The sequence below is a fragment of the Zootoca vivipara genome, chromosome 1, assembly GCF_963506605.1.
Source record: "Zootoca vivipara chromosome 1, rZooViv1.1, whole genome shotgun sequence".
In the NCBI taxonomy this organism is placed as follows: domain Eukaryota; kingdom Metazoa; phylum Chordata; class Lepidosauria; order Squamata; family Lacertidae; genus Zootoca; species Zootoca vivipara.
In genome coordinates, this window is record NC_083276.1 from 9042873 (window position 1) to 9064054 (window position 21182).

The following is a 21182-nucleotide window of genomic DNA, read 5'->3' on the forward strand; positions in this document are numbered from 1 at the left end:
AAATCGTCACAACTTGTTAGGTTGGCGGTTAGTCATTGGTTAATAATTCCTGGTTGGTGGAGGGGTATGGCATAGAGGTGCCTACCCCTCAGTAAAATGCTGCTCCACATAGAAGTATTCCGTTAAAGGAATCCTGGGGCTCCGGGGCTCTAGTCCATACACCCCTGCAACGGGCGGGGCTGGGGCCATTACAGAGCATGAGCCTTGGGGAACATTTCTGGTCGAGGAGAGAGTGCCTGGACACAGCTACCTCCTCTCCCACGAAGTGTTCTTGACTTCCCTATACGGATAGGGAAGTCGGAGCTGGTCCTGACCCAAGCGGGGGACAGAAGATTAACCAATGCCTCAAATTTTAAAATTGTATTTAAATAAAGTGGTGGCCAAAATTAATGCCAAAAACCCAAACAAAAATTATGTGTGTGGTGTGATTTATTTTGGGGGGATGTCTGATGGCCTCGGCACACAAAAGGATCCTTCCCTGCACATTCATGCAATCTCTCTCTCTCTCTCTCTCTCTCTCTCTCTCTCTCTCTCTCTCTCTCTCTCTCTCTCTCTCTCTCATAACATTGGAACTCATGGCAATCCAATGAAGCTGATTGTGAAACGGTTAGTGGTTGCTTTTTGGCCTAACTGAGGCCTTCGGTTCTTTCGGAGCCTTGCTTGTAAACTTTCTTGGCTTGTTGGTTTCCAGTCTGACAACTACAGTGGTACCTCTGGTTACAGACACTTCAGGTTACAGACTCTGCTAACCCAGAAATAGGACCTCGGGTTAAGAACTTTGCTTCAGGATGAGAACAGAAACCGTGCTCCGGCGGCGCAGCGGCAGCGGGAGCCCCCATTAGCTAAAGTGGTATCTCAGGTTAAGAACGGTTTCAGGTTAAGAACGGACCTCCAGAACAAATGAAGTTCTTAACCCGAGGTACCACTGTACATTGAAGATCAAAATATTGGAATTAAATGTGGCACACATGTTCAGGCTGTCAAGGCTGCATTTCAAGGAGGCGGGGTGAGGTAAAATGCAAAAATGCAACCTTTTGTTTGAGACATTAGAATGAAGGCGGGCTATTCAACTTCCACCACGCCTCGCCATTGGCCGTGGTGGTTGGGATTGATGGGAGCTGTAGTCCAATGACATCTGGAGAAGTCGTCGCCTGCCTTTTTCTGACCCAGGATCCACTCTTCTGACCCAAGCATGCATTTGGGGACCCCTTTCTGAACCTTTTCCTATGGTGGGAGGGCTCTTGCTGCAACCCACTTTGGAGCAGGCCATTTGTTACATTTATTGGTCACAGTCCACTATAACCATTACAATGCTACCAGTGGTATAGTCCCAGCCCTCCAGCTGAAGTCCAGTGATCTAAAGGAAGTGACCCTATACTTAATGGATGGTATGGTTTTTCCACCTTTTTGAGATTACACCTGGTGCTCTGCAGAAGTTACTTCACAGGGACCACCGATACCATCTGTGTGGGGATTGCATTACAGCGTACTATAATATTTGGAGGACATTTTGTTTGGTTTTGCCTGCTACAAACTTCTTTATCTCACGATTAAAAAGTAGAGCTACAGAGAAAAGAAAAATTCATTCCAGCCATAAAAGCCCCAGAGTTAATGCTCCATAAATCTATTCATCACAATTATGAGATTTCTTCATGCAGATAACATTTATATGACCTTCATTAATATGGTTTTAGGAACACCCACATAAAAAAAGAACATTCCCCCCTCCAGCTGCATAAAAATGAAGCATCTCAGAACCCAGTCCCAAAGGCATATTGTTAATAGCTAATGCATGTGTAGATATTGTATTATTTCCACAGAGGGTAGTTGACAGGGAGATCTGCGGCTTAACTATAAAATAAACAGGAAGGCACTCTTTTTTGACACACTCTGTTCTTAAGGCACCTCTAAGCCTATTCACGGGTATAAAGATACCGTGTTTCTCATATTATAAGACATGTCTTATATTTATTTTTTCCTCAAAAAAACACACTGTGGCTTATTTTCAAGGGATGTCTTATTTTTTTCCTCCTCCTCCTGCCGCGGCCGGCATTGCTGCTGCGCCTATCACTATGTCTTATTTTCGGGGTATGGCTTATATTCCTTGAATGCTTAAAAATCCTGCTATGGCTTATTTTATGGGTATGTCTTAAAATATGAGAAACAGGGTACATGTCCGAGGGTCGTGGTGGCTACTCTAGAGTAACTCTGCTTGAGTCCAGTTTGTCTTTAAAGACTTTCATTGTGCATAGTATTTACAGTGCAGAGACAGCTTAAAACATGACCTCTCAGTCTGAACCAGAATCCGACAATGGCGTACGTCTGTTCCTACGCCAGCAAAGTAGTTTGGGCACCCCAAAACGCCTCCCCCTTGACCTGCGTCGCGGTCCTCTCCTTAACTTTTGCGCCGGAAGGAGCGATGCCCTCTCAGCCTCCTCCTGGCCAAAGCGGTGTAAGGGCTCTCCAGCATCCTGGAGCCCTTGCCTACATATCTCCTCCCCTGAGCTTTCCCATCCTTCCGCATGCTGGCTGCTCTCTCCCTCCGAGTCTCTCCCTTCCCCCCTGGCTGCTTCAGACCCACTGCTGCTCCCTGTGCTTGGCGAGGTGGACGTTAGGATGATGGGGAGCTGGCTCCCTTATATAAAGATTTGGGTTGCATGATCAGCTAGAGGCACACAGCCAAAAAACCGAAGGGCTGTTTCAAACTCATTTGTGACAGTTGATCTTTCCCAAGTTTCACCTGTATGTGTGCCTTAAGTGTTCATTCTGCATTGCTGTTAAACCTTTCTTTACTGCGTGTTGCATTTGTGTTTTCAATAGTATTCTGTCTTACCATAGGTTTGCAAATTTCCTTGAGAAGCACGTGATCCGCGAATGAATGCCTAACCATCAAAATCAAAACGACGATAACTTACCCGTTTCCTCAGATTGCAGGTGAGCGTGAGATTCCTGGAGAAGGAGTTTGCAAAAGCTGTATAAAAGTCCAGGACTTTCAGCAAGGCTTCCCGCTTGATAATGTGCAAATCGCAGTAGGTCAGGGCCCGCACATTGGCGCAGGCGTGGGCCAGAGTCGTCTCCTTCCAGAAGATGTCACCAAACACATCGCCTTTACCTGGGGAAGCAGCAGGGAAAGTTCAGTTAAAACATGCCTGGTGTCATGAGCCCCACATGGAATCGGGTTTGGACTGGCTGGATCAGACAGAAGAAGAAGGTGGGAACCTGGGTTGGAGGGGGGGGAACTTCCCCTTTGCACCCTGATTTTAGCCATTTTGGAAGGGGGAGCAGAGACCCCTGCAGAACGGAGCGGGACGGCCCTGCCCATCAGGCTGGGTTTTTCCAACCACTCTGGGTGGCTTCCAACAAGAGATTAAAATACATTAAAACATCAGTCATTAAAAAACTTCCCTACACAGGTTTGCCTTCAGATGTCTTCAAAACGTCAGATAGTTGTTTATTTCTTTGACATCTGATGGGAGGGCGTTCCACAGGGTGGGCGCCACTACCGAGAAGGCCCTCTCCCTGGTTCCCTGTAACCTCACTTCTCGCAGTAAGGAAACTGCCAGAAGGCCCTCGGCACTGGACCTCAGTGTCCGGGTTGAACAATGGGGGTGGAGACGCTCCTTCAGGTATACTGGGCCAAGGCCCAGGGTTAAGAAAACCTTTGCATGAATCCAGAGATCATGACAAATATTGGATCTGACACATCCACAGCTATTCTAAAGATGCATAGAATCCACACAGCCCTGAAAATAAATATTTATGGGAGATTCTTGCAGAAACCGGAATAGGTTTCACCTCATTTAATTCACCAACTGCTACATTAAAAATAGCCACTGTTCCAAAGTTGCGCAGAGTGGCAAACTGCAGAGAAGGCATCTGTTATATCCCCACCCTCCTTTTAATTAGATGCCTGCCAAAAGGGAAATGATGGATCCTCATTTGTACGCCAGGGAAACCGAGGCAAGAAAAAGCACTGCCGTGCCACAGCGTTTGGATTCGGTGTTAAAACCTACAACATTGTGAAGAAAGGGACATTAGTACAGGGTTCTCCTCCCCTGTGTCACGCAAGGGAAGAATCTGGATTCAAAGAACATTCTATCTCGTAGGGTTTTTAGCACTACGGGGAAACGTATTTGGAAGCCTAGGGCAAAATCTAGGCTATGCAATGACACTCCTCACTCAACTCCAAGCCACACCTATTCCCTGCTCCTTTTTCCTTGCACAGGAAAATAAGAACGTCAGAAGAGATGCTTGACCAGGTCAGTGTCCCAACTAGTCCAGCATCTTGTTCTTACAGTGGTCAACTAGATGCCTGTGGAAATCCCTCCAGCAGGACCTGAGCACGGGAACCCTCTCCCCTCCTGTGGCTTCCAACAATTGGTGTTCAGAAGAATTACTGCCTCCTGACCGTGGAGGCAGAGCATAGTCACCATGGTTAGTAGCCCCCAACACATGAATTTATCTTCTCCTCTTTTAAAGCCATCTAATTTGATGGCCACCACTGCCTCCTGTGGCAGTGAGTTCCATAGTTTATCTATGCTCTGTGTGAAGACATTACCTGCCCTAAGAGGGTGAAACACTTTTCTCTATCCACTTTCTCCATGCCATGCATAAATGGAAAAACAACCTTGTATCACATTGCACCTTAAACTCCGTTTCTCTTTCCTCGATAGGGGAGTTGCCCCACTCCTTTAGTAAGTTTGTTTGTCCTTTTCTGAACAGCTCTACCATATCCTTTTTGAGGATCCTGAGCAGCCATCCTTTCCCCCCTTCCCTCCTTGAGAAAGCAGAGTGCCCCGCCACACACAAAGCACGTAGAGAAACTGAAGTTGGGGGGGGGGGTTAAAAAAGCTATGGTTTTCCCAGTAGTGATGTATGGAAGTGAGAGCTGGACCATAAAGAAGGCTGATCACCGAATAATTGATGCTTTTGAATTATGGTGCTGGAGGAGACTCTTGAGAGTCCCATGGACTGCAAGAAGATCAAACCTCTCCATTCTGAAGGAAATCAGCCCTGAGTGCTCACTGGAAGGACAGATCGTGAAGCTGAGGCTCCAATACTTTGGCCACCTCATGAGAAGAGAAGAATCCTTGGAAAAGACCCTGATGTTGGGAAAGATGGAGGGCACAAGGAGAAGAGGACGACAGAGGACGAGATGGTTGGACAGTGTTCTTGAAGCTACGAACATGAGTTTGACCAACCTGCGGGAGGCAGTGGAAGACAGGAGTGCCTGGCGTGCTCTGGTCCATGGGGTCACAAAGAGTCGGACACGACTAAACAACAACAACAACAAGCTGGGGAGTTCTTTCCAGCTTGAGGGCCACATTACGTTCCGGGCAAGTTTCTGAAGGCCACATGCCATTGGCGTGGGGGGCCTATAGTTTGCATTTCTTAGTGCAGAAAGTATTGATCTGATCTGTAGAGATCTTTCCTATTCTGCTTAATTCAAGAGGGTTCTTGAAGCTTCTCTGTGTAAAAGAAGCAGACAGAAGGCTCCTGATGTTTGGGTTATTCCATGGGTAGGCAACTAAGGCCTGGGGACCGGATCTGGCCCAATCGCCTTCTGAATCCAGTCCCTGTGGAATGCCCTCCCAACAGATGTCAAGGAAATAAACAACTATCTGACTTTTAGAAGACATATGAAGGCAGTCCAGTATAGGGACGTTTTTTAATGTTTGATGTTCTATTCTGTTTTTAATCTGTTGGAAGCCCCCCAGAGTGGCTGGGGAAACCCGGCCGAATGGGCAGGGTATAAACAATAAATTATCATCATCATCATCATCATCATCATCTAGTCCAACCCCCGGCAGTGCAGGGTGCTTCCAAGTCCTGTTTGAAGATGCCCGAGATTATCCCTGGAGCATCCTGCCTTCAGCATTGAGCTAGCTAAAATGATACGGGTGGTAGAGTACTTAGCTGTTCATTCCCAGCAACAGGATACCAGGGTTCATGAATCTAAATCAATCTGCATTCGTTTGGGTTCTTTAAATTTGTTTGTGGGCTTTGCAGCTACTGCTGATATAATACATTTTATAGGAACATTCTAGATGGATCTTTTTGAAAGGATTTAATAGCTTTTTTCGGGGGGGGAGGGGAGGAACACAGGGAATTGGGAATAAAATAATCCCACTAATGATTTTTAGATAACAACATGGCAGAAAGTCAATGTCTGTCTTGCGGAGTTTGCTGCTAATGGATGGCTTACATGATGTACTGCTTTAACATTTATTTATTTATGGTAGTTAAATTTATTCTCCCGTTGGTTAAGTGCTCTTCTTGCTCATAACCGCAGCGTAACGAAGCCTGCTAAAATGTCCTTCCTTGCACGGTGTGCTGTTTCAAGATGTACTTGTTCAGTAGTTTTTCTTCAGAAATCCAGAATAACAAAGCTTACTAAAAGGCGAAGCCACTTATTCACAAGTAACTCCTGTTTTTTACATCGGTCTAGAAACTCTAACTCACTCTCTCTCTCTCTCTCTCTCTCTCTCTCTCTCTCTCTCTGTGTGTGTGTGTGTGTGTGTGTGTGTAGTTAAATAACAGAAAACTGATTCTAAGAAACCAAGCTTGTAAACAGCCACTTGCCTATTCACCCATGGTGGGGGGAAATTGGTTCCAGGTGATCAACAGAGAAGTTTCTTCAACCCAGATAAACATCTTCACCAATAACTTACACTGGTATGATCCTGCTGGCAACTTTTGTAAGCCTTTATTCATGTCCTGCATTCCTTCAATCGCTGAGCCTCCGGCGCTCTATATAAGGCACTTCCCAAACTTACTTAGTTTAGGCAAGGTGCCTGTTAGCCATCTAGCCCAGCTATGGGGAACCTGTAACCCTCCAGATGTTGATCTCACCATCCCTGACTGGTGACCATGCTGGTACAGAGTAATGGGAGTTGGGAATCCAAATCCACATGGAGGGCCACAGGTTCATCATCCCTAAAACAGGACCCCCCCTATATTTAAGGAAATGTTGTTGTTGTTGTTTAGTCGTTTAGTCGTGTCCGACTCTTCGTGACCCCATGGACCAGAGCACGCCAGGCACTCCTGTCTTCCACTGCCTCCCGCAGTTTGGTCAAACTCATGTTCGTAGCTTCGAGAACACTGTCCAACCATCTCGTCCTCTGTCGTCCCCTTCTCCTAGTGCCCTCCATCTTTCCCAACATCAGGGTCTTTTCCAAGGATTCTTCTCTTCTCATGAGGTGGCCAAAGTATTGGAGCCTCAGCTTCACGATCTGTCCTTCCAGAAATAAAAGTAAAGGGACCCCTGACCATTTGGTCCAGTCGTGACCGACTCTGGGGTTGCGGTGCTCATCTCGCGTTATTGGCCGAGGGAGCCGGCGTACAGCTTCCAGGTCATGTGGCCAGCATGACAAAGCCACTTCTGGCGAACCAGAGCAGCACACGGAAACGCCGTTTACCTTCCCGCTGTAGCGGTACCTATTTATCTACTTGCACTTTGACGTGCTTTCGAACTGCTAGGTTGGCAGGACCTTCCAGAAATAACAGGATCCAAATTGAAAGGGGACATGACCAAAGGCCAATGAAAGAGATGGGTCTGCATAAAAACACACTGTTATGGAATGTACATAGATCTCCTGCCACCTTTTCTTGTAAAATAAAAAATAAAAATGGGGTGGGGGTTAGCTTCACCAGATGTCATCCAAGTGTCTAGACAGGTTTATTTATGCAGAAGTCACAGAGCTATTTGATTTCAATAACGTTCTGGCATCGTTTAAGCAAAGCAGGATCAAAACATCTGACTGGCTGTTAGAACCTTGTACATATGTCAGAAGAACTTCCTTGCCAAAGCAGTAGGGTCCCGAGGGATGAGATAGTAGCATTGTATGATCTTGTGTTCAAGGAACATCTGAGTAAACAGTTCAAAGCCCTCTTCTGAACTTGCCCTCTTTCAACTACTTTTGGAGAAAGGTAGACTGGTTCGACTGCACTATCAAATTCTAGGCATACTGTGACCTAAAAAAACCACAAACCCTGAAAACACCACTTTGCACAAAGGTAACCCAGACCTGAATTCTGTAAGTTAACAATACTAAAAGAAATGTCTTATGCTCTGCCGGTATTGTCTTGGGGAGGCACTTTCCCCAGCTCTGCCATCTAAGATTGTTTTGCATCAATACGCGAGGGATTGAATCTGGGATTTTTCTGCCAACAAAGCATGTGCTATGGCTCCTCTCCAAGCCACATCACTTCACTGAACTAGTTACAAAATTGCCAAACTACACCTGAAAGTAGTTCCCATAATTCCTGGGTGAACTAAAGGTGAATTAACTTCATTTGGAGCAGAACTTTGAGTTATTTCTAGTTCATCTTCATTCCCTGTTCCCAAAGCAGGGGGACTGGATGCTTAGCTTTCATTTTCATTTTTTATATTTGGAAAAAGTCAACAGCACACCTACTGTATAAAGAAAGTTAGCAAACAAAATGTAGAGGCTATATTCTACTGTTTATTAGGCAGATATGGAAGCGCTGCTGTTGCTAAAGTTGCTTAGTAATTTAATCACTATTGCTAGGCAATCAGAAAGAAGGAGTGTGAGTTATATCTTGTATCTTCCCTGGAAGAAATTCTCTTCCAACTGGAACAGCTTTTGAAGTATAAAAATAGGAAGAACATGGTTCCCTGACTTACTTTTGGACCCTATCCTTTAGCAATAAGCTTGTAAAATTCTGAATGCTGGGTACAGGGGATGACGCATGACTTTTTTATGAACTAAAAACTTCATCTAAATGAAATTTAACTGATCTGGTTCATTTTGGAAAAGGACGAAGTGGAAGTGGAACTACCGTAGCTCCTTTTTGGACAGGATGAACAAGACTTAGAACAGGTTCCTTTTTCAAATGAACTTTCCAAAGTATTGGACCCTACTCATTTGGTGTCAGGCATGACTAACAATGCAAATAGCTGTGGGTAGAGGATAGGGATTGGTCTACTGTCTGGTGTTGATGCAAGGTGCCAAACTCCAGACGGGCAGTCATGTTTAGTCTGCTGTAGCAAATGCAAATGCAACAAGGAGGCTTTGTGGCACTTGTTATCTCAGCATTCAGAATTTTGCAAGCTGCTCTGCTATAGGACAAGGTCCAAAAGTAAATCAGTAGTTAATGGAGGAGACCCACGGAATTGTCTGTGCTGTGACGTTTCTGTCCAGTTGCTGTTCGCTTTCCTTCTGAATGTCATTTGAGATTAAAATTGTATCCAGCTCCCTTCAACCCAGCTAGCCTGGCCAATGACTATGGATGATGCGAGTTGTAGTCCAACAACATCTGGAGGGCCACAGGTTCCTTATCCCTGATCCAAATATCTCTGAAGGACAGCAGTAGAGTACGTTTCTTCCAGGAAGCCAGCCTTAACATTTTCCCCAAACTCTAGACCAGCCTTTTCCAACCTGCAGCTCTCCAGACATTTTTGACTTCAACTCCCATCATCCCTGGCCATTGGCCATGCTAGCTGAAGCTGAAGGGAGTTGTAGTTGAAGACATCTGGAGGGGCACCCAGGTGAAAAGGATGCCCTAAATGTGACCAAATCCACCACAAGCTAAACGGGGCCATGTTTTTCCACTTTATAAGAAAGAAAGATGGAACGAAGCTGTTATGTGCAACAAAGTGAGTTCTAAACTCCTGTAGCTGGAAAAGGAACACAGCAAGGACACCAGCATATATTACTTGATGTTATTGCAGGCTGTCCCCCCCCCCCAAAAAAAAACCGCTTCCTGAGCTGGTGATTAACTGCCTTGTTGTTTATTACAAACTTGGTCAAGTCCAGCAGATACAAGGTTGCATTTGGTCCTGCTTTCAAGCACAGCAATATGTTTTCCTCATTCAAAGTTCTTTGGGGATTTTGGAGTTGTTGTTTTTTTTTTCAAGCCGAAGATTAATGAAGGAAAAGGATGGAGCAGATTTATGAATCTGAGATAGCCATGGGCTAAGGAATAGGTTGATCTGTCCATACCTAGTTGCAGGAAGGGCTGTAAAAGGCTCCTGTCTCAAAGTAGACCAGCGGCAGCCAAAATGGTGCCCTCCAAATGTTGATGAACTCTAGCTCCCATCATCCCTGATCTTTGGCCATGTTAGCTTGGGCTGATAGGAGTTGGAGGGCACCATGTTGGCTACCCCAGCACAAGCAAGACTGCTAGTTGGACCAATTGTTTGGCTTCCTATCATTTGGCACCCTCATCTGAACAATAGTTGTGATTCCTGCATTGCATGGGGTTGGACAAGTTGACCCTTCCAACTATACGGTTCTATGTTTTAATGTACTTTAATGTATTTTTATTTAACTTATATGCAGAATTCATCATGCGAAAGGCTGGACTAGCTGAATCCCAAGCCGGAATTAAGATTCCCGGAAGAAATATCAACAACCTCAGATATGCAGATGACACAACCTTGATGGCAGAAAGTGAGGAGGAATTAAAGAACCTTTTAATGAGGGTGACAGAGGAGAGCGCAAAATATGGTCTGAAGCTCAACATCAAAAAAACCAAGATCATGGCCACTGGTCCCATCACCTCCTGGCAAATAGAAGGGGAAGAAATGGAGGCAGTGAGAGATTTTACTTTCTTGGGCTCCTTGATCACTGCAGATGGTGACAGCAGTCACGAAATTAAAAGACGCCTGCTTCTTGGGAGAAAAGCAATGACAAACCTAGACAGCATCTTAAAAAGCAGAGACATCACCTTGCCTACAAAGGTCCGTATAGTTAAAGCTATGGTTTTCCCAGTAGTGATGTATGGAAGAGAAATAGACCAAACAGAGAAATAGACCAAACAGGAGAGGAGGAAGAGTAGCGTTATATGTCAGGGATGTGTATACCTGTGAAGAGATCCAGGATTTAAAACTTCAAAGCCAAGTTGAGAGTATCTGGGTCAAAATTAAGGGAGAGAAAAATAACAGTGATCTCATTGTGGGAGTTTACTATAGACCCCCAAGCCAAACTGAGGACACAGATGATGCCTTCCTGGAACAGATGACCAGGCATTCAAAAGGAGGTGAGATAGTAGTAATGGGGGATTTCAACTATCCTGATATTTGTTGGATGTCAAACTCAGCCAAGAGCATAAGGTCAAACAGATTCCTCACTGGCCTTGCAGACAATTTCATTGTCCAGAAAGTGGGAGAAGCAACAAGAGGATCAGCCATTTTAGATCTGGTCCTAAGCAATAGTGATGGTTAGTGGGGTAGAATTGGCAGGATCATTAGGTGGGAGTGATCATGCTCTTCTGGAGTTTATTGTTCAGCGGAAAGGAGCAACCAAGCATACTAAGACTCAAATCCTAGACTTTAAGAAAGCCGACTTCAGAAAACTTAGGGAAATGCTGGGTGAGATCCCATGGACAGAAATACTAAAAGGGAAGGGAGTTCATGATGGTTGGGAGTTTGTTAAAAGAGAGATACAGTGGAACCTCGGTTTATGAACACCTCGGTTTATGAATTTTCGGTTTATGAACGCCGCGGACCCATCTGGAACGGATTAATTCATTTTCCATTACTTTCAATGGGAAAGTTTGCTTCAGTTTATGAACGCTTCAGTTTATGAACAGACTTCCGGAACCAATTACACCCATGCTTCAGTTTATGAACGCTTCAGTTTAAGTACTCCGCGGACCCGTCTGGAACGGATTAATCCACTTTCCATTACTTTCAATGGGAAAGTTCGCTTCAGTTTATGAGCGCTTACTCCGCGGACTGTCTGGAACGGATTAATTCACTTTCCATTACTTTCAATGGGAAAGTTCGCTTCAGTTTATGAACGCTTCAGTTTATGAACAGACTTCCGGAACCAATTGTGTTCATAAACCGAGGTACCACTGTATTAAAAGCACAACTTCAGGCAATACCAATGAGACGGAAACATGGAAGGTGCCTAAAGAAGCCAGGGTGGCTATCCCGCGGGTGAGGGTAGAGAGTGACTTATTTCAGTGTTGGAAAGCCTCAAAAATCCACTTTTGAACTAATGCATGCTCTTCCCGCCTTCTGCTTGAACTGCTCAATGTGGGGCAGATTCATGGAAGGCAGAGAGAGAGATTGTCTCTGCCATCACATGCATGGTAGCTATCAGGAGGGAAGGCTTTTGCATATTCATCTGGCATAGTTTCTCTTCCACACTTGCAAAAAAAAAGAGAGAGAGAGAGAAAGAAAATACCACCTTTTTCTGTGTTGTTTGGAGGAAAACGGGCACGATTAATCACAGCTTGCTTCTGCTAAATGGTCTGCCAAAGTACATGAGGAAAAGGCCTTAGTCAGACTCTCCCTGTTCAATTCCCTCTGAGCGAGATTTATATCTCCGTTGCACCATAAACGTAACTAATGCCCAGAACGGCTTGCCCGTGACGATGGGAAAAAAGAATGAAAGGCACTTACAGTAATTAAAGCTGCGTGCCTTGAACTCGGGGCAGGCCCAAATCCTCCAAGTAACTCAAGGCATGGAACGCATACTGAGCTTGCAGAATGTAAGAGAGCAGCAGCAAAAAAAGGAGAGCTACTGCTATTCTAGGCTGCGTCAACAGAAGTATAGTATCCAGATCAAGGGAAGTATAATAGCACCACTATTATATACAGTGGTTAAACCACTGAGCCTAGGGCTTGCTGATCAGAAGGTTGGCGGTTCGAATCCCTGTGACGGGGTGAGCTCCCGTTGCTTGGTCCCAGCTCCTGCCAACCTAGCAGTTCAAAAGCACCTCAAAGTGCAAGTAGATAAATAGGAACCGCTACAGCGGGAAGGTAAATGGCGTTTCCATGTGCTGCTCTGGTTTGCCAGAAGCGGCTTTGTCATGCTGGCCACATGACCTGGAAGCTATACGCCGGCTCCCTCAGCCAATAATGCGAGATGAGCGCGCAACCCCAGAGTCGGTCACGACTGGACCTAATGGTCAGGGGTCCCTTTACCTTTACCTTTATTCTGCCTTGGTCAGACCACACCTGGGATACTGTGTCCAGTTCTGGGTACCTACCCTGGATTCTCCCCCCCCCATCAATTCACAGATAAACTGGCAACAAAGGAATGGCACCTTGGCACAGCACAGGATCAAATCCTCTAGCTTACCAGCTGGTAAGCAAAAAATTTAGTCATGTGTGGTGCTGCTTTGGGGGCAGGAAGAAACATGAAGCTCCCCAGTAGCCCTTCCTTTTTTGCAATTTCTCCTCCCCATCCATGCCTGCTTCTCATTCCCTCCGTCCTTTTCCACCACCGTCATTTTATTATTCATAGCCCACCCATCTGATTGGGTTGCCCCAGCCACTCCGGGCAGTTTCTCACATACTGGTATATAAAACACAGTAAAACATGAAACATTTTTTTAACTCCCCTATACAGGGCTGTCTTCAGATGTCTTCTAAAGGTTGTACAGTGGTACCTTGGTTCTTGAGCTTAATCCATTCTGGGAGTCCGTTTGAGTCCCGGAACCATTCAAAAACCAAGTCGCGCCTTCTGATTGGCTGCAGGAGCTTCCTGCACTCAATTGGAAGCTGCGTAAGCTGCGTTGGATGTTCGGCTTCCAAAAAAACGTTCACAAACCGGATCACTCACTTCCGGGTTTGCGGCGTTCGGAAGCCGATTTGTTCGACAACTAAGCCATTCGGGAACCAAGGTACCACTGTACTGTATAGTTATTTATCTCCTTGGCTTGGAGGTTGCATAAGTCCATACCCTCCAACATTTCTGCACTGAAAATAGGGACGTCCTAAGAAAAAATGAGGGACGCGGGTGGCGCTGTGGGTTAAAGCACTGAGCCTAGGGCTTGCCGACAGAAGGTCGGTGGTTCGAATCCCTGAGATGGGGTGAGCTCCCATTGCTCGGTCCCAGCTCCTGCCAACCTAGCAGTTTGAAAGCACGTCAAAGTGCTAGTAGACAAATAGGTACCGCTCCGGCAGGAAGGTAAGCAGCATTTCCGTGTGCTGCTCTGGTTTCACCAGAAGCGGCCTAGTCATGTTGGCCACATGACCCGGAAGCTGTATGCCGGCTCCCTCAGCCAATAAAGTGAGATGAGCGCTGCAACCCCAGAATCGTCCGCTACTGGACCTAACAGTCAGGGGTTCCTTTACCTTTACCTAAGAAAAAAATGAGACATTCCGGGATCAAATCAGGATGGCTTCTGTAAAACTGGGACTGTCCCTGGGAAATAGGGACACTTGGAGGGTCTAGCTTCTTCCTATGCCCTGCCCTCTAACAGCCCCAGATCACTCTGGGCCACGCAACCCATGGCAATCCAGGACTATCTCAACCTGGCCCAGATCTCCCCAAATAAGTCCAATTTGTTTGGGGCTTCGGGACTCAGCTAAATCTGGTGCACAGGCTTAGTTTCTAGTTAACTGAGTCAATTACATTCGGAGCGGGAAACCATTTTCCCCCAAAGAGCACATTATTTTAATGAATGTGAGATTTTTATTCACAGTATTTCCCATATTTCATAATAACCCCGTCACCAAGAGCAAATACGCATGCCTGTTTTGCCGCATCTTTCCTGCTAATACTTCATGAATTGCTTGTTAGGAAGTGACATTTTATGTGCCAAGTATCACCTGGATGCCAATTTAAAAGCAAGCTCCCCAGTGCTGGATTGGAAAGGTTTAAAAGTTCGCATCGTGTTCAATGCTTCTTGTGCTACATCAATCTGCAGATCTCTGTTCTGTATTTTGACATAAAAAGGATTATTCGCCCAACAGTAAAAACAAAAACAAAAAGCAACCTTGTTGTATATAGCCAGGGCCGTCTCACGCAGGTCGGGCGCCCTGGCGCTGAGGCACGGAGATTGCTCTGGCGCCGCCCCCCCCCGCCGGCCCGGAAATCTCCTTCTGCTGTAATTCTTGTTTAGACATCATCCCAGTTTTGTTTACAACATCGCTGAACCTAGTGAGATGAGATTGTTTCCGTGCCTGAGATTTGCCCTGCAAAAGCAGATATTGCAGAAAAAGCTAGCGGTAAAAGCTAGCAGATATTGCAGAAAAAGCTAGCAGTAAAGCAATGGCCTTGACAATACAGGGACATTCCCAGATCCAGGGTAATAAGTAACCCCATTTTTCAGGGAGAGTAAAGAGTAGGAATGGGGTGGGTGGGAATTAATGTACAGTGGTATTTCGGTCTACGAACTTAATCCGTTCCGGAAGTCTGTTCTTAAACCAAAACTGTTCTTAAACCGAGGCGCTCTTTCCCTATTGAGGCCTCCTGCTGCCGGTGCCCTTCAACTATTCGGATTCCGTTCTTAGACCGAGGTAAAGTTCTCAAACCAAGACACTATTTCCAGTTTTGTGGAGTTCGTAAACCAAATTGTTCTTAAACTGGACTGTTCTTAAACTGAGGTACCACTGTACTTTTATTTTTATACTAATGCACACTTTCCGAACTAATATACGAAATGAAACACCCAGAAATTCACACTTCTCTGAATTTTCTGATGCAGTTGTCCAAAAAAAATGCATACAAAAGTGTTTATACTGGGAGAAAGCATCCACAAAATGCTTATAGCAGTGAACACAAACACACATAAATGCATTGCATTAGGGGAAATTAATGGCAGACTTACAAAAAAAGAAAAGAAAATCAAACTGATGCTGAAATGGGGAGAAGTAAAATCATGATGGGGAAAATCAAAAACTCCCAGAGCAACTTACAACATTTCCAAATAGAAAACACTTCCACTCTTGTGCTGGGCGTTGCTTGGCAATTCTAAGCCACCCCAAAAAAGAATCAGCTCCATTTTTGAATCACTGCACTTTTAAAAGGTTCAGTTCACCATCTTGATTTGACATGGCACCCAATCACAGCCAAACATTGACCAAAAATCTTCTTGTCTCAGGAGTCATGCAAATTTGGTTATGATAGTTTAAGAGTTGGCCAGACAAGCAACTTTCCAACACACACACCTTTTAAAACCGTTCATATGTTAAATCTCTAAATAGTGTAGGAAAATGCAAACAGTAAAACAGTATTATGGGCGGGGGGGGGGGGAGAGAGAGATAAAAACAGGAAGTGGTTTGTAACAGGGGTCCTAACAGATAAAGAATCTGGAAGGGGGGGGAATATAGAATATAATAGATAGTGTTTCACATATTCGTGTCTCTGGGTGCACAGATCTGTGTGTATATCTGAAAGGGTTTAACTTTGGTGGGCAGAGCTCCAGAACAATATTATCTTCTGAGCCTGATGAGTTGAGGGATGCACTCTGTGAAATAGTTCCCTAGGGAGGACGACACTTCATTACCACCAGATTAGAGATCTGTTACGATAGCCAAGTATACTACATATTTAACTTTACTGCTAAATTAAAGCAGGGGGGGGGAGAAACCAACACCTATTTTGTTAATTTTTCTTTGTTGATTCTAATATCGTTTTGCGGGTAGTATTCACACAGCTAGAAAATTATGTCATATTACTGGAAATCAGTAACTAATTTCCAGGCACCCAGCTGACCCTATTCCTTTTGTTTTTCCTAGCTCTGAATAGCCACACTGTTGTTTTGAATTTGCTTTCGTAAGGGCACAAAGGAACTCCCTGCTTAGATTGGACAGACTTGGGGAGCAAAGGGATGATAAAAACAGTTCTTAGAAATGCTGGCTAAATGGAGCCTCCACATTCAAACGCAGTATACCTCTGATAATCTGATGCCACACAAAATACAAGACTATCAGAACAGCAGCTGGTTCAGAGCAACGGGAGCTCACCCCATTGTGGGGATTCACAGAAGGTGGCGCTGTGGTCTAAACCACTGAGCCTCTTGGACTTGCTGATCGGAAGGTCAGCGGTTCGAATCCCCGCGATGGGGTGAGCTCCCATTGCTCTGTCCCAGCTCCTGCCAACCTAGCAGTTCGAAAGCACGCCAGTGCAAGTAGATAAACAGGTACCACTGCGGTGGGAAGGTAAATGCCGTTTCCATGCGCTCTGGTTTCCGTCATGGTGTCCCGTTGTGCCAGAAGTGGTTTAGTCCTGCTGGCCACATGACCTGGAAAGCTGTCTGTGGACAAACGCCGGCTCCCTCGGCCTGAAAGCGCATAGCTGCCAAGTTTTCCCTTTTCTCGCGAGGAAGCCTATTCAGCATAAGGGAAAATCCCTTAAAATAAGGGATAACTTGGCAGCTATGTGAAAGCGAGATGAGCGCCACAACCCCATCGTCGCCTTTGACTGGACTTAACCATCCAGGGGTCCTTTGCTTTTACCTTTAACTGACAGTACGCAACTTCTAACCCCACTTCTTTTTGCTTTATAAAACTTTTCCTGTTTGTTGGATCGACTCAGGCTTGAGACTCTGATTTCTAAGTTTCCCCTCATACAAGTTCCCCACACGATAGCCCGTGGTAAATTGTAGAAATTTGAGTAATTGGCATACAGCGAGGTGTGTGAGCTATTGGGGTAAGTTCGCGGGGTGAGTCCATCATACTATTAATTGGTGGTAAGAGGTTGGATCCACTACAGCTGCCAAGTGCCCTGGGGGGGGGGGGGACATCCCATTTTTTCACACACAATTGTGGTGGCCATTTTGGGTGCCACCCTCTCGTGCTATGCTCTTGCCCCATTTTTTGGGGGGGGGGGAGAGGCACAGGTCACGTGACCCACCCAGGAGCGCATCCCGGAAGATGCACATCTTGGTTTGAGTCTCCAAAAGTTGGATGGTACGGCAGCCATCGATAGCCTTAACCCTTCATTCCTGCTCGGCAGGGGGTTGGACTGGATGGCCCTTGTGGTCTCTTCCAACTCTACGATTCTATGATTCATGAATTTGTCCAATTGTCTTTCGAAGCCATCCAAGATGGCGGCCACCGTTGGCTTCCGCGGGAGCGAGTTCCACGCTGTAGCGAAGCACCTCCACTGAATAGGGATGGTGAAATGGAAACCGCCTTACCTAAAATAGCCACCACCTCATCGTCCTGTATGACTTCCAGGGATCCCGAGACAACGAAGCAGAGGGCGTCCACACTTTCCCCCGCATGGTAGATGAGGTCTCCGGGGGCACAGTGGATTGTCTGGAACTCCACCGCCAGGGCCCGCAAGCAGCCATCACTAGCTAGCCGAAAGGCCGGGTGCTCGTTGAAAACTTTCCGGTTGAGATGTACACAGATATCTGCTCTCATGTCCTTGGGACAAATCGAAAGGACCTGGAGAAAAAGTAGAAATGTGACAGTGACAGGCGAAAGGAAAAACCAATATTCTGTCCTTGGGGCGGAGATTCCCCGTCTGTGAATAATACTAATACTAATACTAATAATACAGTGGTACCTCAACTTACGAATGACTCGACAACCAAATTTTTCGACTTATGAATAAGGGTAATGGTCGCGCGCTTACGAATCTCTTGACATCCGGGAAAAAACCGCGGCAGTTTTAGGTAGGGATTTTTCGACTTATGGATTTTTAGATAGGGTTGCTTCGACTTATAAATTTTTCCGTTTCCAATGCATTCCAATGCATATGGGAAATTGCGTTTCCAATGGCATAGCTGCCAAGTCTCCCGTTTTCCCCGGGAAACCCCCGTTTTTCCAGCTGTCCCCAGCCAAAAAAATGGATTTTTTTGTTTTCCCCCAGTTTATTCTGGCGTGGCGGCCATTTTGGAACTGGGCGGAGCATGCTCAGAAGTGACTTTTGATGCTGCTCTGCCCAGTTCCAAAATGGCTGCAGTGCGACTTCTGGTGCGGCAGCCATTTTGGAACTGGGCACAGCAGCATCAAAAGTCACTTCTGAGCATGCTCCGCCCAGTTCCAAAATGGTCGCTGCGCTACTTCCAGTATGCTAATTTTGGTCCGGTCCCTTATTTTTCAGAGAGGAACTTGGCAGGTATGCAATGGTGTTTTTCGACTTACAATTTTTTCGACTTACAAAGGTGCCTTCGGAACGGATTAAATTCGTAAGTCGAGGCACCACTGTAATAATAATTTATACCCCTGCCCATCTGGCTGGGTTTCCCAGCCACTCTGGGTGGCTCCCAACAGAATTAAAAGCACAACAAACCATCAAACATTAAAAGCTTCCCTAAACAGGGCTGCCTTCAGATGTCTTCTAAAAGTCATATAGCTGTTTATTTCCTTGGCATCTGATGGGAGGGTGTTCCACAGGGTGGGTATAAATAATAAATTATTATTATTATTATTATTATTATTATTATTATTATTATTATTATTACAGTAGGCCCATATTATTGTACCCATATTGCATATATGGAGACTGAGGCTGGCAGAAGTAGATTGCCTCAAGCCAACTCGTGAATAATGATTATTATTTATAATGATTATCATATTTATATTATTGTATTATTATAATACTATGTTATTATAATACAATAATGGGTATTATATTTATATTATTATATAATTAAATATGCTATAATGATATTATATTATATTTATAACAATTATTTTTTATTGCATTTATATCCTACTTTTCCTCCGAGGAGCTCAATGTGACATATATACTTCTCCCCCTCCCTGTTTTATCCTCAAAACAACCCTGCGAGGTAGGCTAGGCTGAGAGGTAGTGACTTGTCCAAGGGCACCCAATGAATTTCATGGCTGAATTGGGGTTCGAACCCTGGTCTCCAAGGTCATAGTCCACCTCTCTAACTGCTACACCACCCTGCCTTTATGGCAATGAGTTTCATGTCATGGAATTCACGGCAGAAGAAATACTTGAATGCCAGACTTTGTTCCAGACCTGCTTAGCTTCACATGTCTTCACACTGCGCCCTTATCACCAACCTCTTCCCCACATGCAAGAGAATTCGGCGTCCTGAAGACAAGACTACAGACTCGTTTATCTTTGATTTATCGCTTTACCCTAATGCCATTCGTACGGGGAGTCTATAAACATGAAATCTAATCAAACAGAAACCTTTTAGCAAATCAAGAACTCTGTTTCGCTGTTCTTGGTGGGTTAAGCTCTGGACATGTCGATATTGGTTATTTTAATTTGTCATCTGGGATGGGGTGAGGCATGGCTAGGGATGGGCGAATATGCCCTCTAAGGGTGCACAGATGCCTCCACACCCCACGTTGGCGACCCCTGATTTAAAATCTCATGCAGAATGCCCGAAAAGGGCATTAGCAGTTATTCAATCCAAACCTCACCTTCCAAACATCATCCGTATTTCACAATTTAAACAAGGGTAAGTGCTGTTTGGCAGTGGAATGGACTCTCTTAGAGGGTCATGCACTCCCTTCACTGGAGGTTTTTAAGCAGAGGTTGGATGGCCATCTGTCAGGGATTCTTCATGTTGTGGTTCCTCTTCTATGAGTTTATGAGCTTGCCCTTTACTAATTATTTAGCTTCTTTCTAGGATTCTTCCAGCCCAGTATAAAGTAAGCCTCACCAAGTCCAGTGGGGCTTAGAGAACGATCCCAAACATGGTTCACTGAGGGTGAGAACCATGTCATCCTACCTTGGGGCTTTATTGAGCCATCACTTAAACTTCACCCCTTCCACACAAGGTGGAATCTCTGGCACAGAGATTGGGCCCAGAGCCACTATGTGACAGCAGTGGGGTCAGCATGGCCCCATGCCCTCCTCACCCCTGGAAAGCCTCAGAAAACCAGCACTAGCTTGTTTTCTCCTGCTCTGGAGAGTTGGACTGGAACCAATGGCTTCAAGTTACAAGAAAGGAGATTCCGACTAAACATGGGAAGAACTTTCCGACAGTAAGAGCTTTTTAAGGAGAGGTTGGGTGGCTATCTGCCATGGATGCTTTAGCTGAGATTTCTGCATTGCAGGGGGTTGGACTAGAGGACCCTCGAGGTCCCTTCCAACTCTATGATTCTATTTCCACCTGCCCATTTGGCAGGAAGAAGAACAGGGCAGTCTCGAGCAGGTCGGGCGCCCTGGCGCTGAGGCGCAGAGATCGCTCCGCCGCCCCCGCAGTGCGCAGCATGGCTTCCGCGCGCCCCGCCTGCCAGCCCGGCGCCCTAGCGCCGGCGAAGAAGAAGAAGAAGAAGAAGAAGAAGAAGAAGAAGAAGAAGAAGAAGGGGGGGAGGAGGAGGAGGAGGAGGAGGAGGAGGAGTAGTTTGGATTTGATATCCCACTTTATCACTACCCGAAGGAGTCTCAAAGCGGCTCACATTCTCCTTTCCCTTCCTCCCCCACAACACACACACTGTGAGGTGGGTGGGGCTGAGAGACGTCAAAGAAATGTGACTAGCCCAAGGTCACCCAGCAGCTGCATGTGGAGGAGTGGAGACGCGAACCCGGTTCCCC

At 45.7% G+C, this 21182-nt stretch overlaps 1 protein-coding gene across 1 annotated transcript in view; it reads right to left on the reverse strand.

The window, feature by feature from the left end:
* The window catches only part of KCNH5 (potassium voltage-gated channel subfamily H member 5), a 178340-nt gene that overhangs the window by 33374 nt on the left and 123784 nt on the right, over positions 1-21182 (reverse strand). Inside the window, exons 9-10 of the mRNA XM_035116477.2 lie at positions 17848-18100; positions 2916-3112 (exon numbers count right to left, since the gene is read on the reverse strand). Of these exons, the coding sequence (XP_034972368.2) occupies positions 2916-3112; positions 17848-18100 (450 nt within the window). The remainder of the gene's footprint in view (positions 1-2915; positions 3113-17847; positions 18101-21182) is intronic.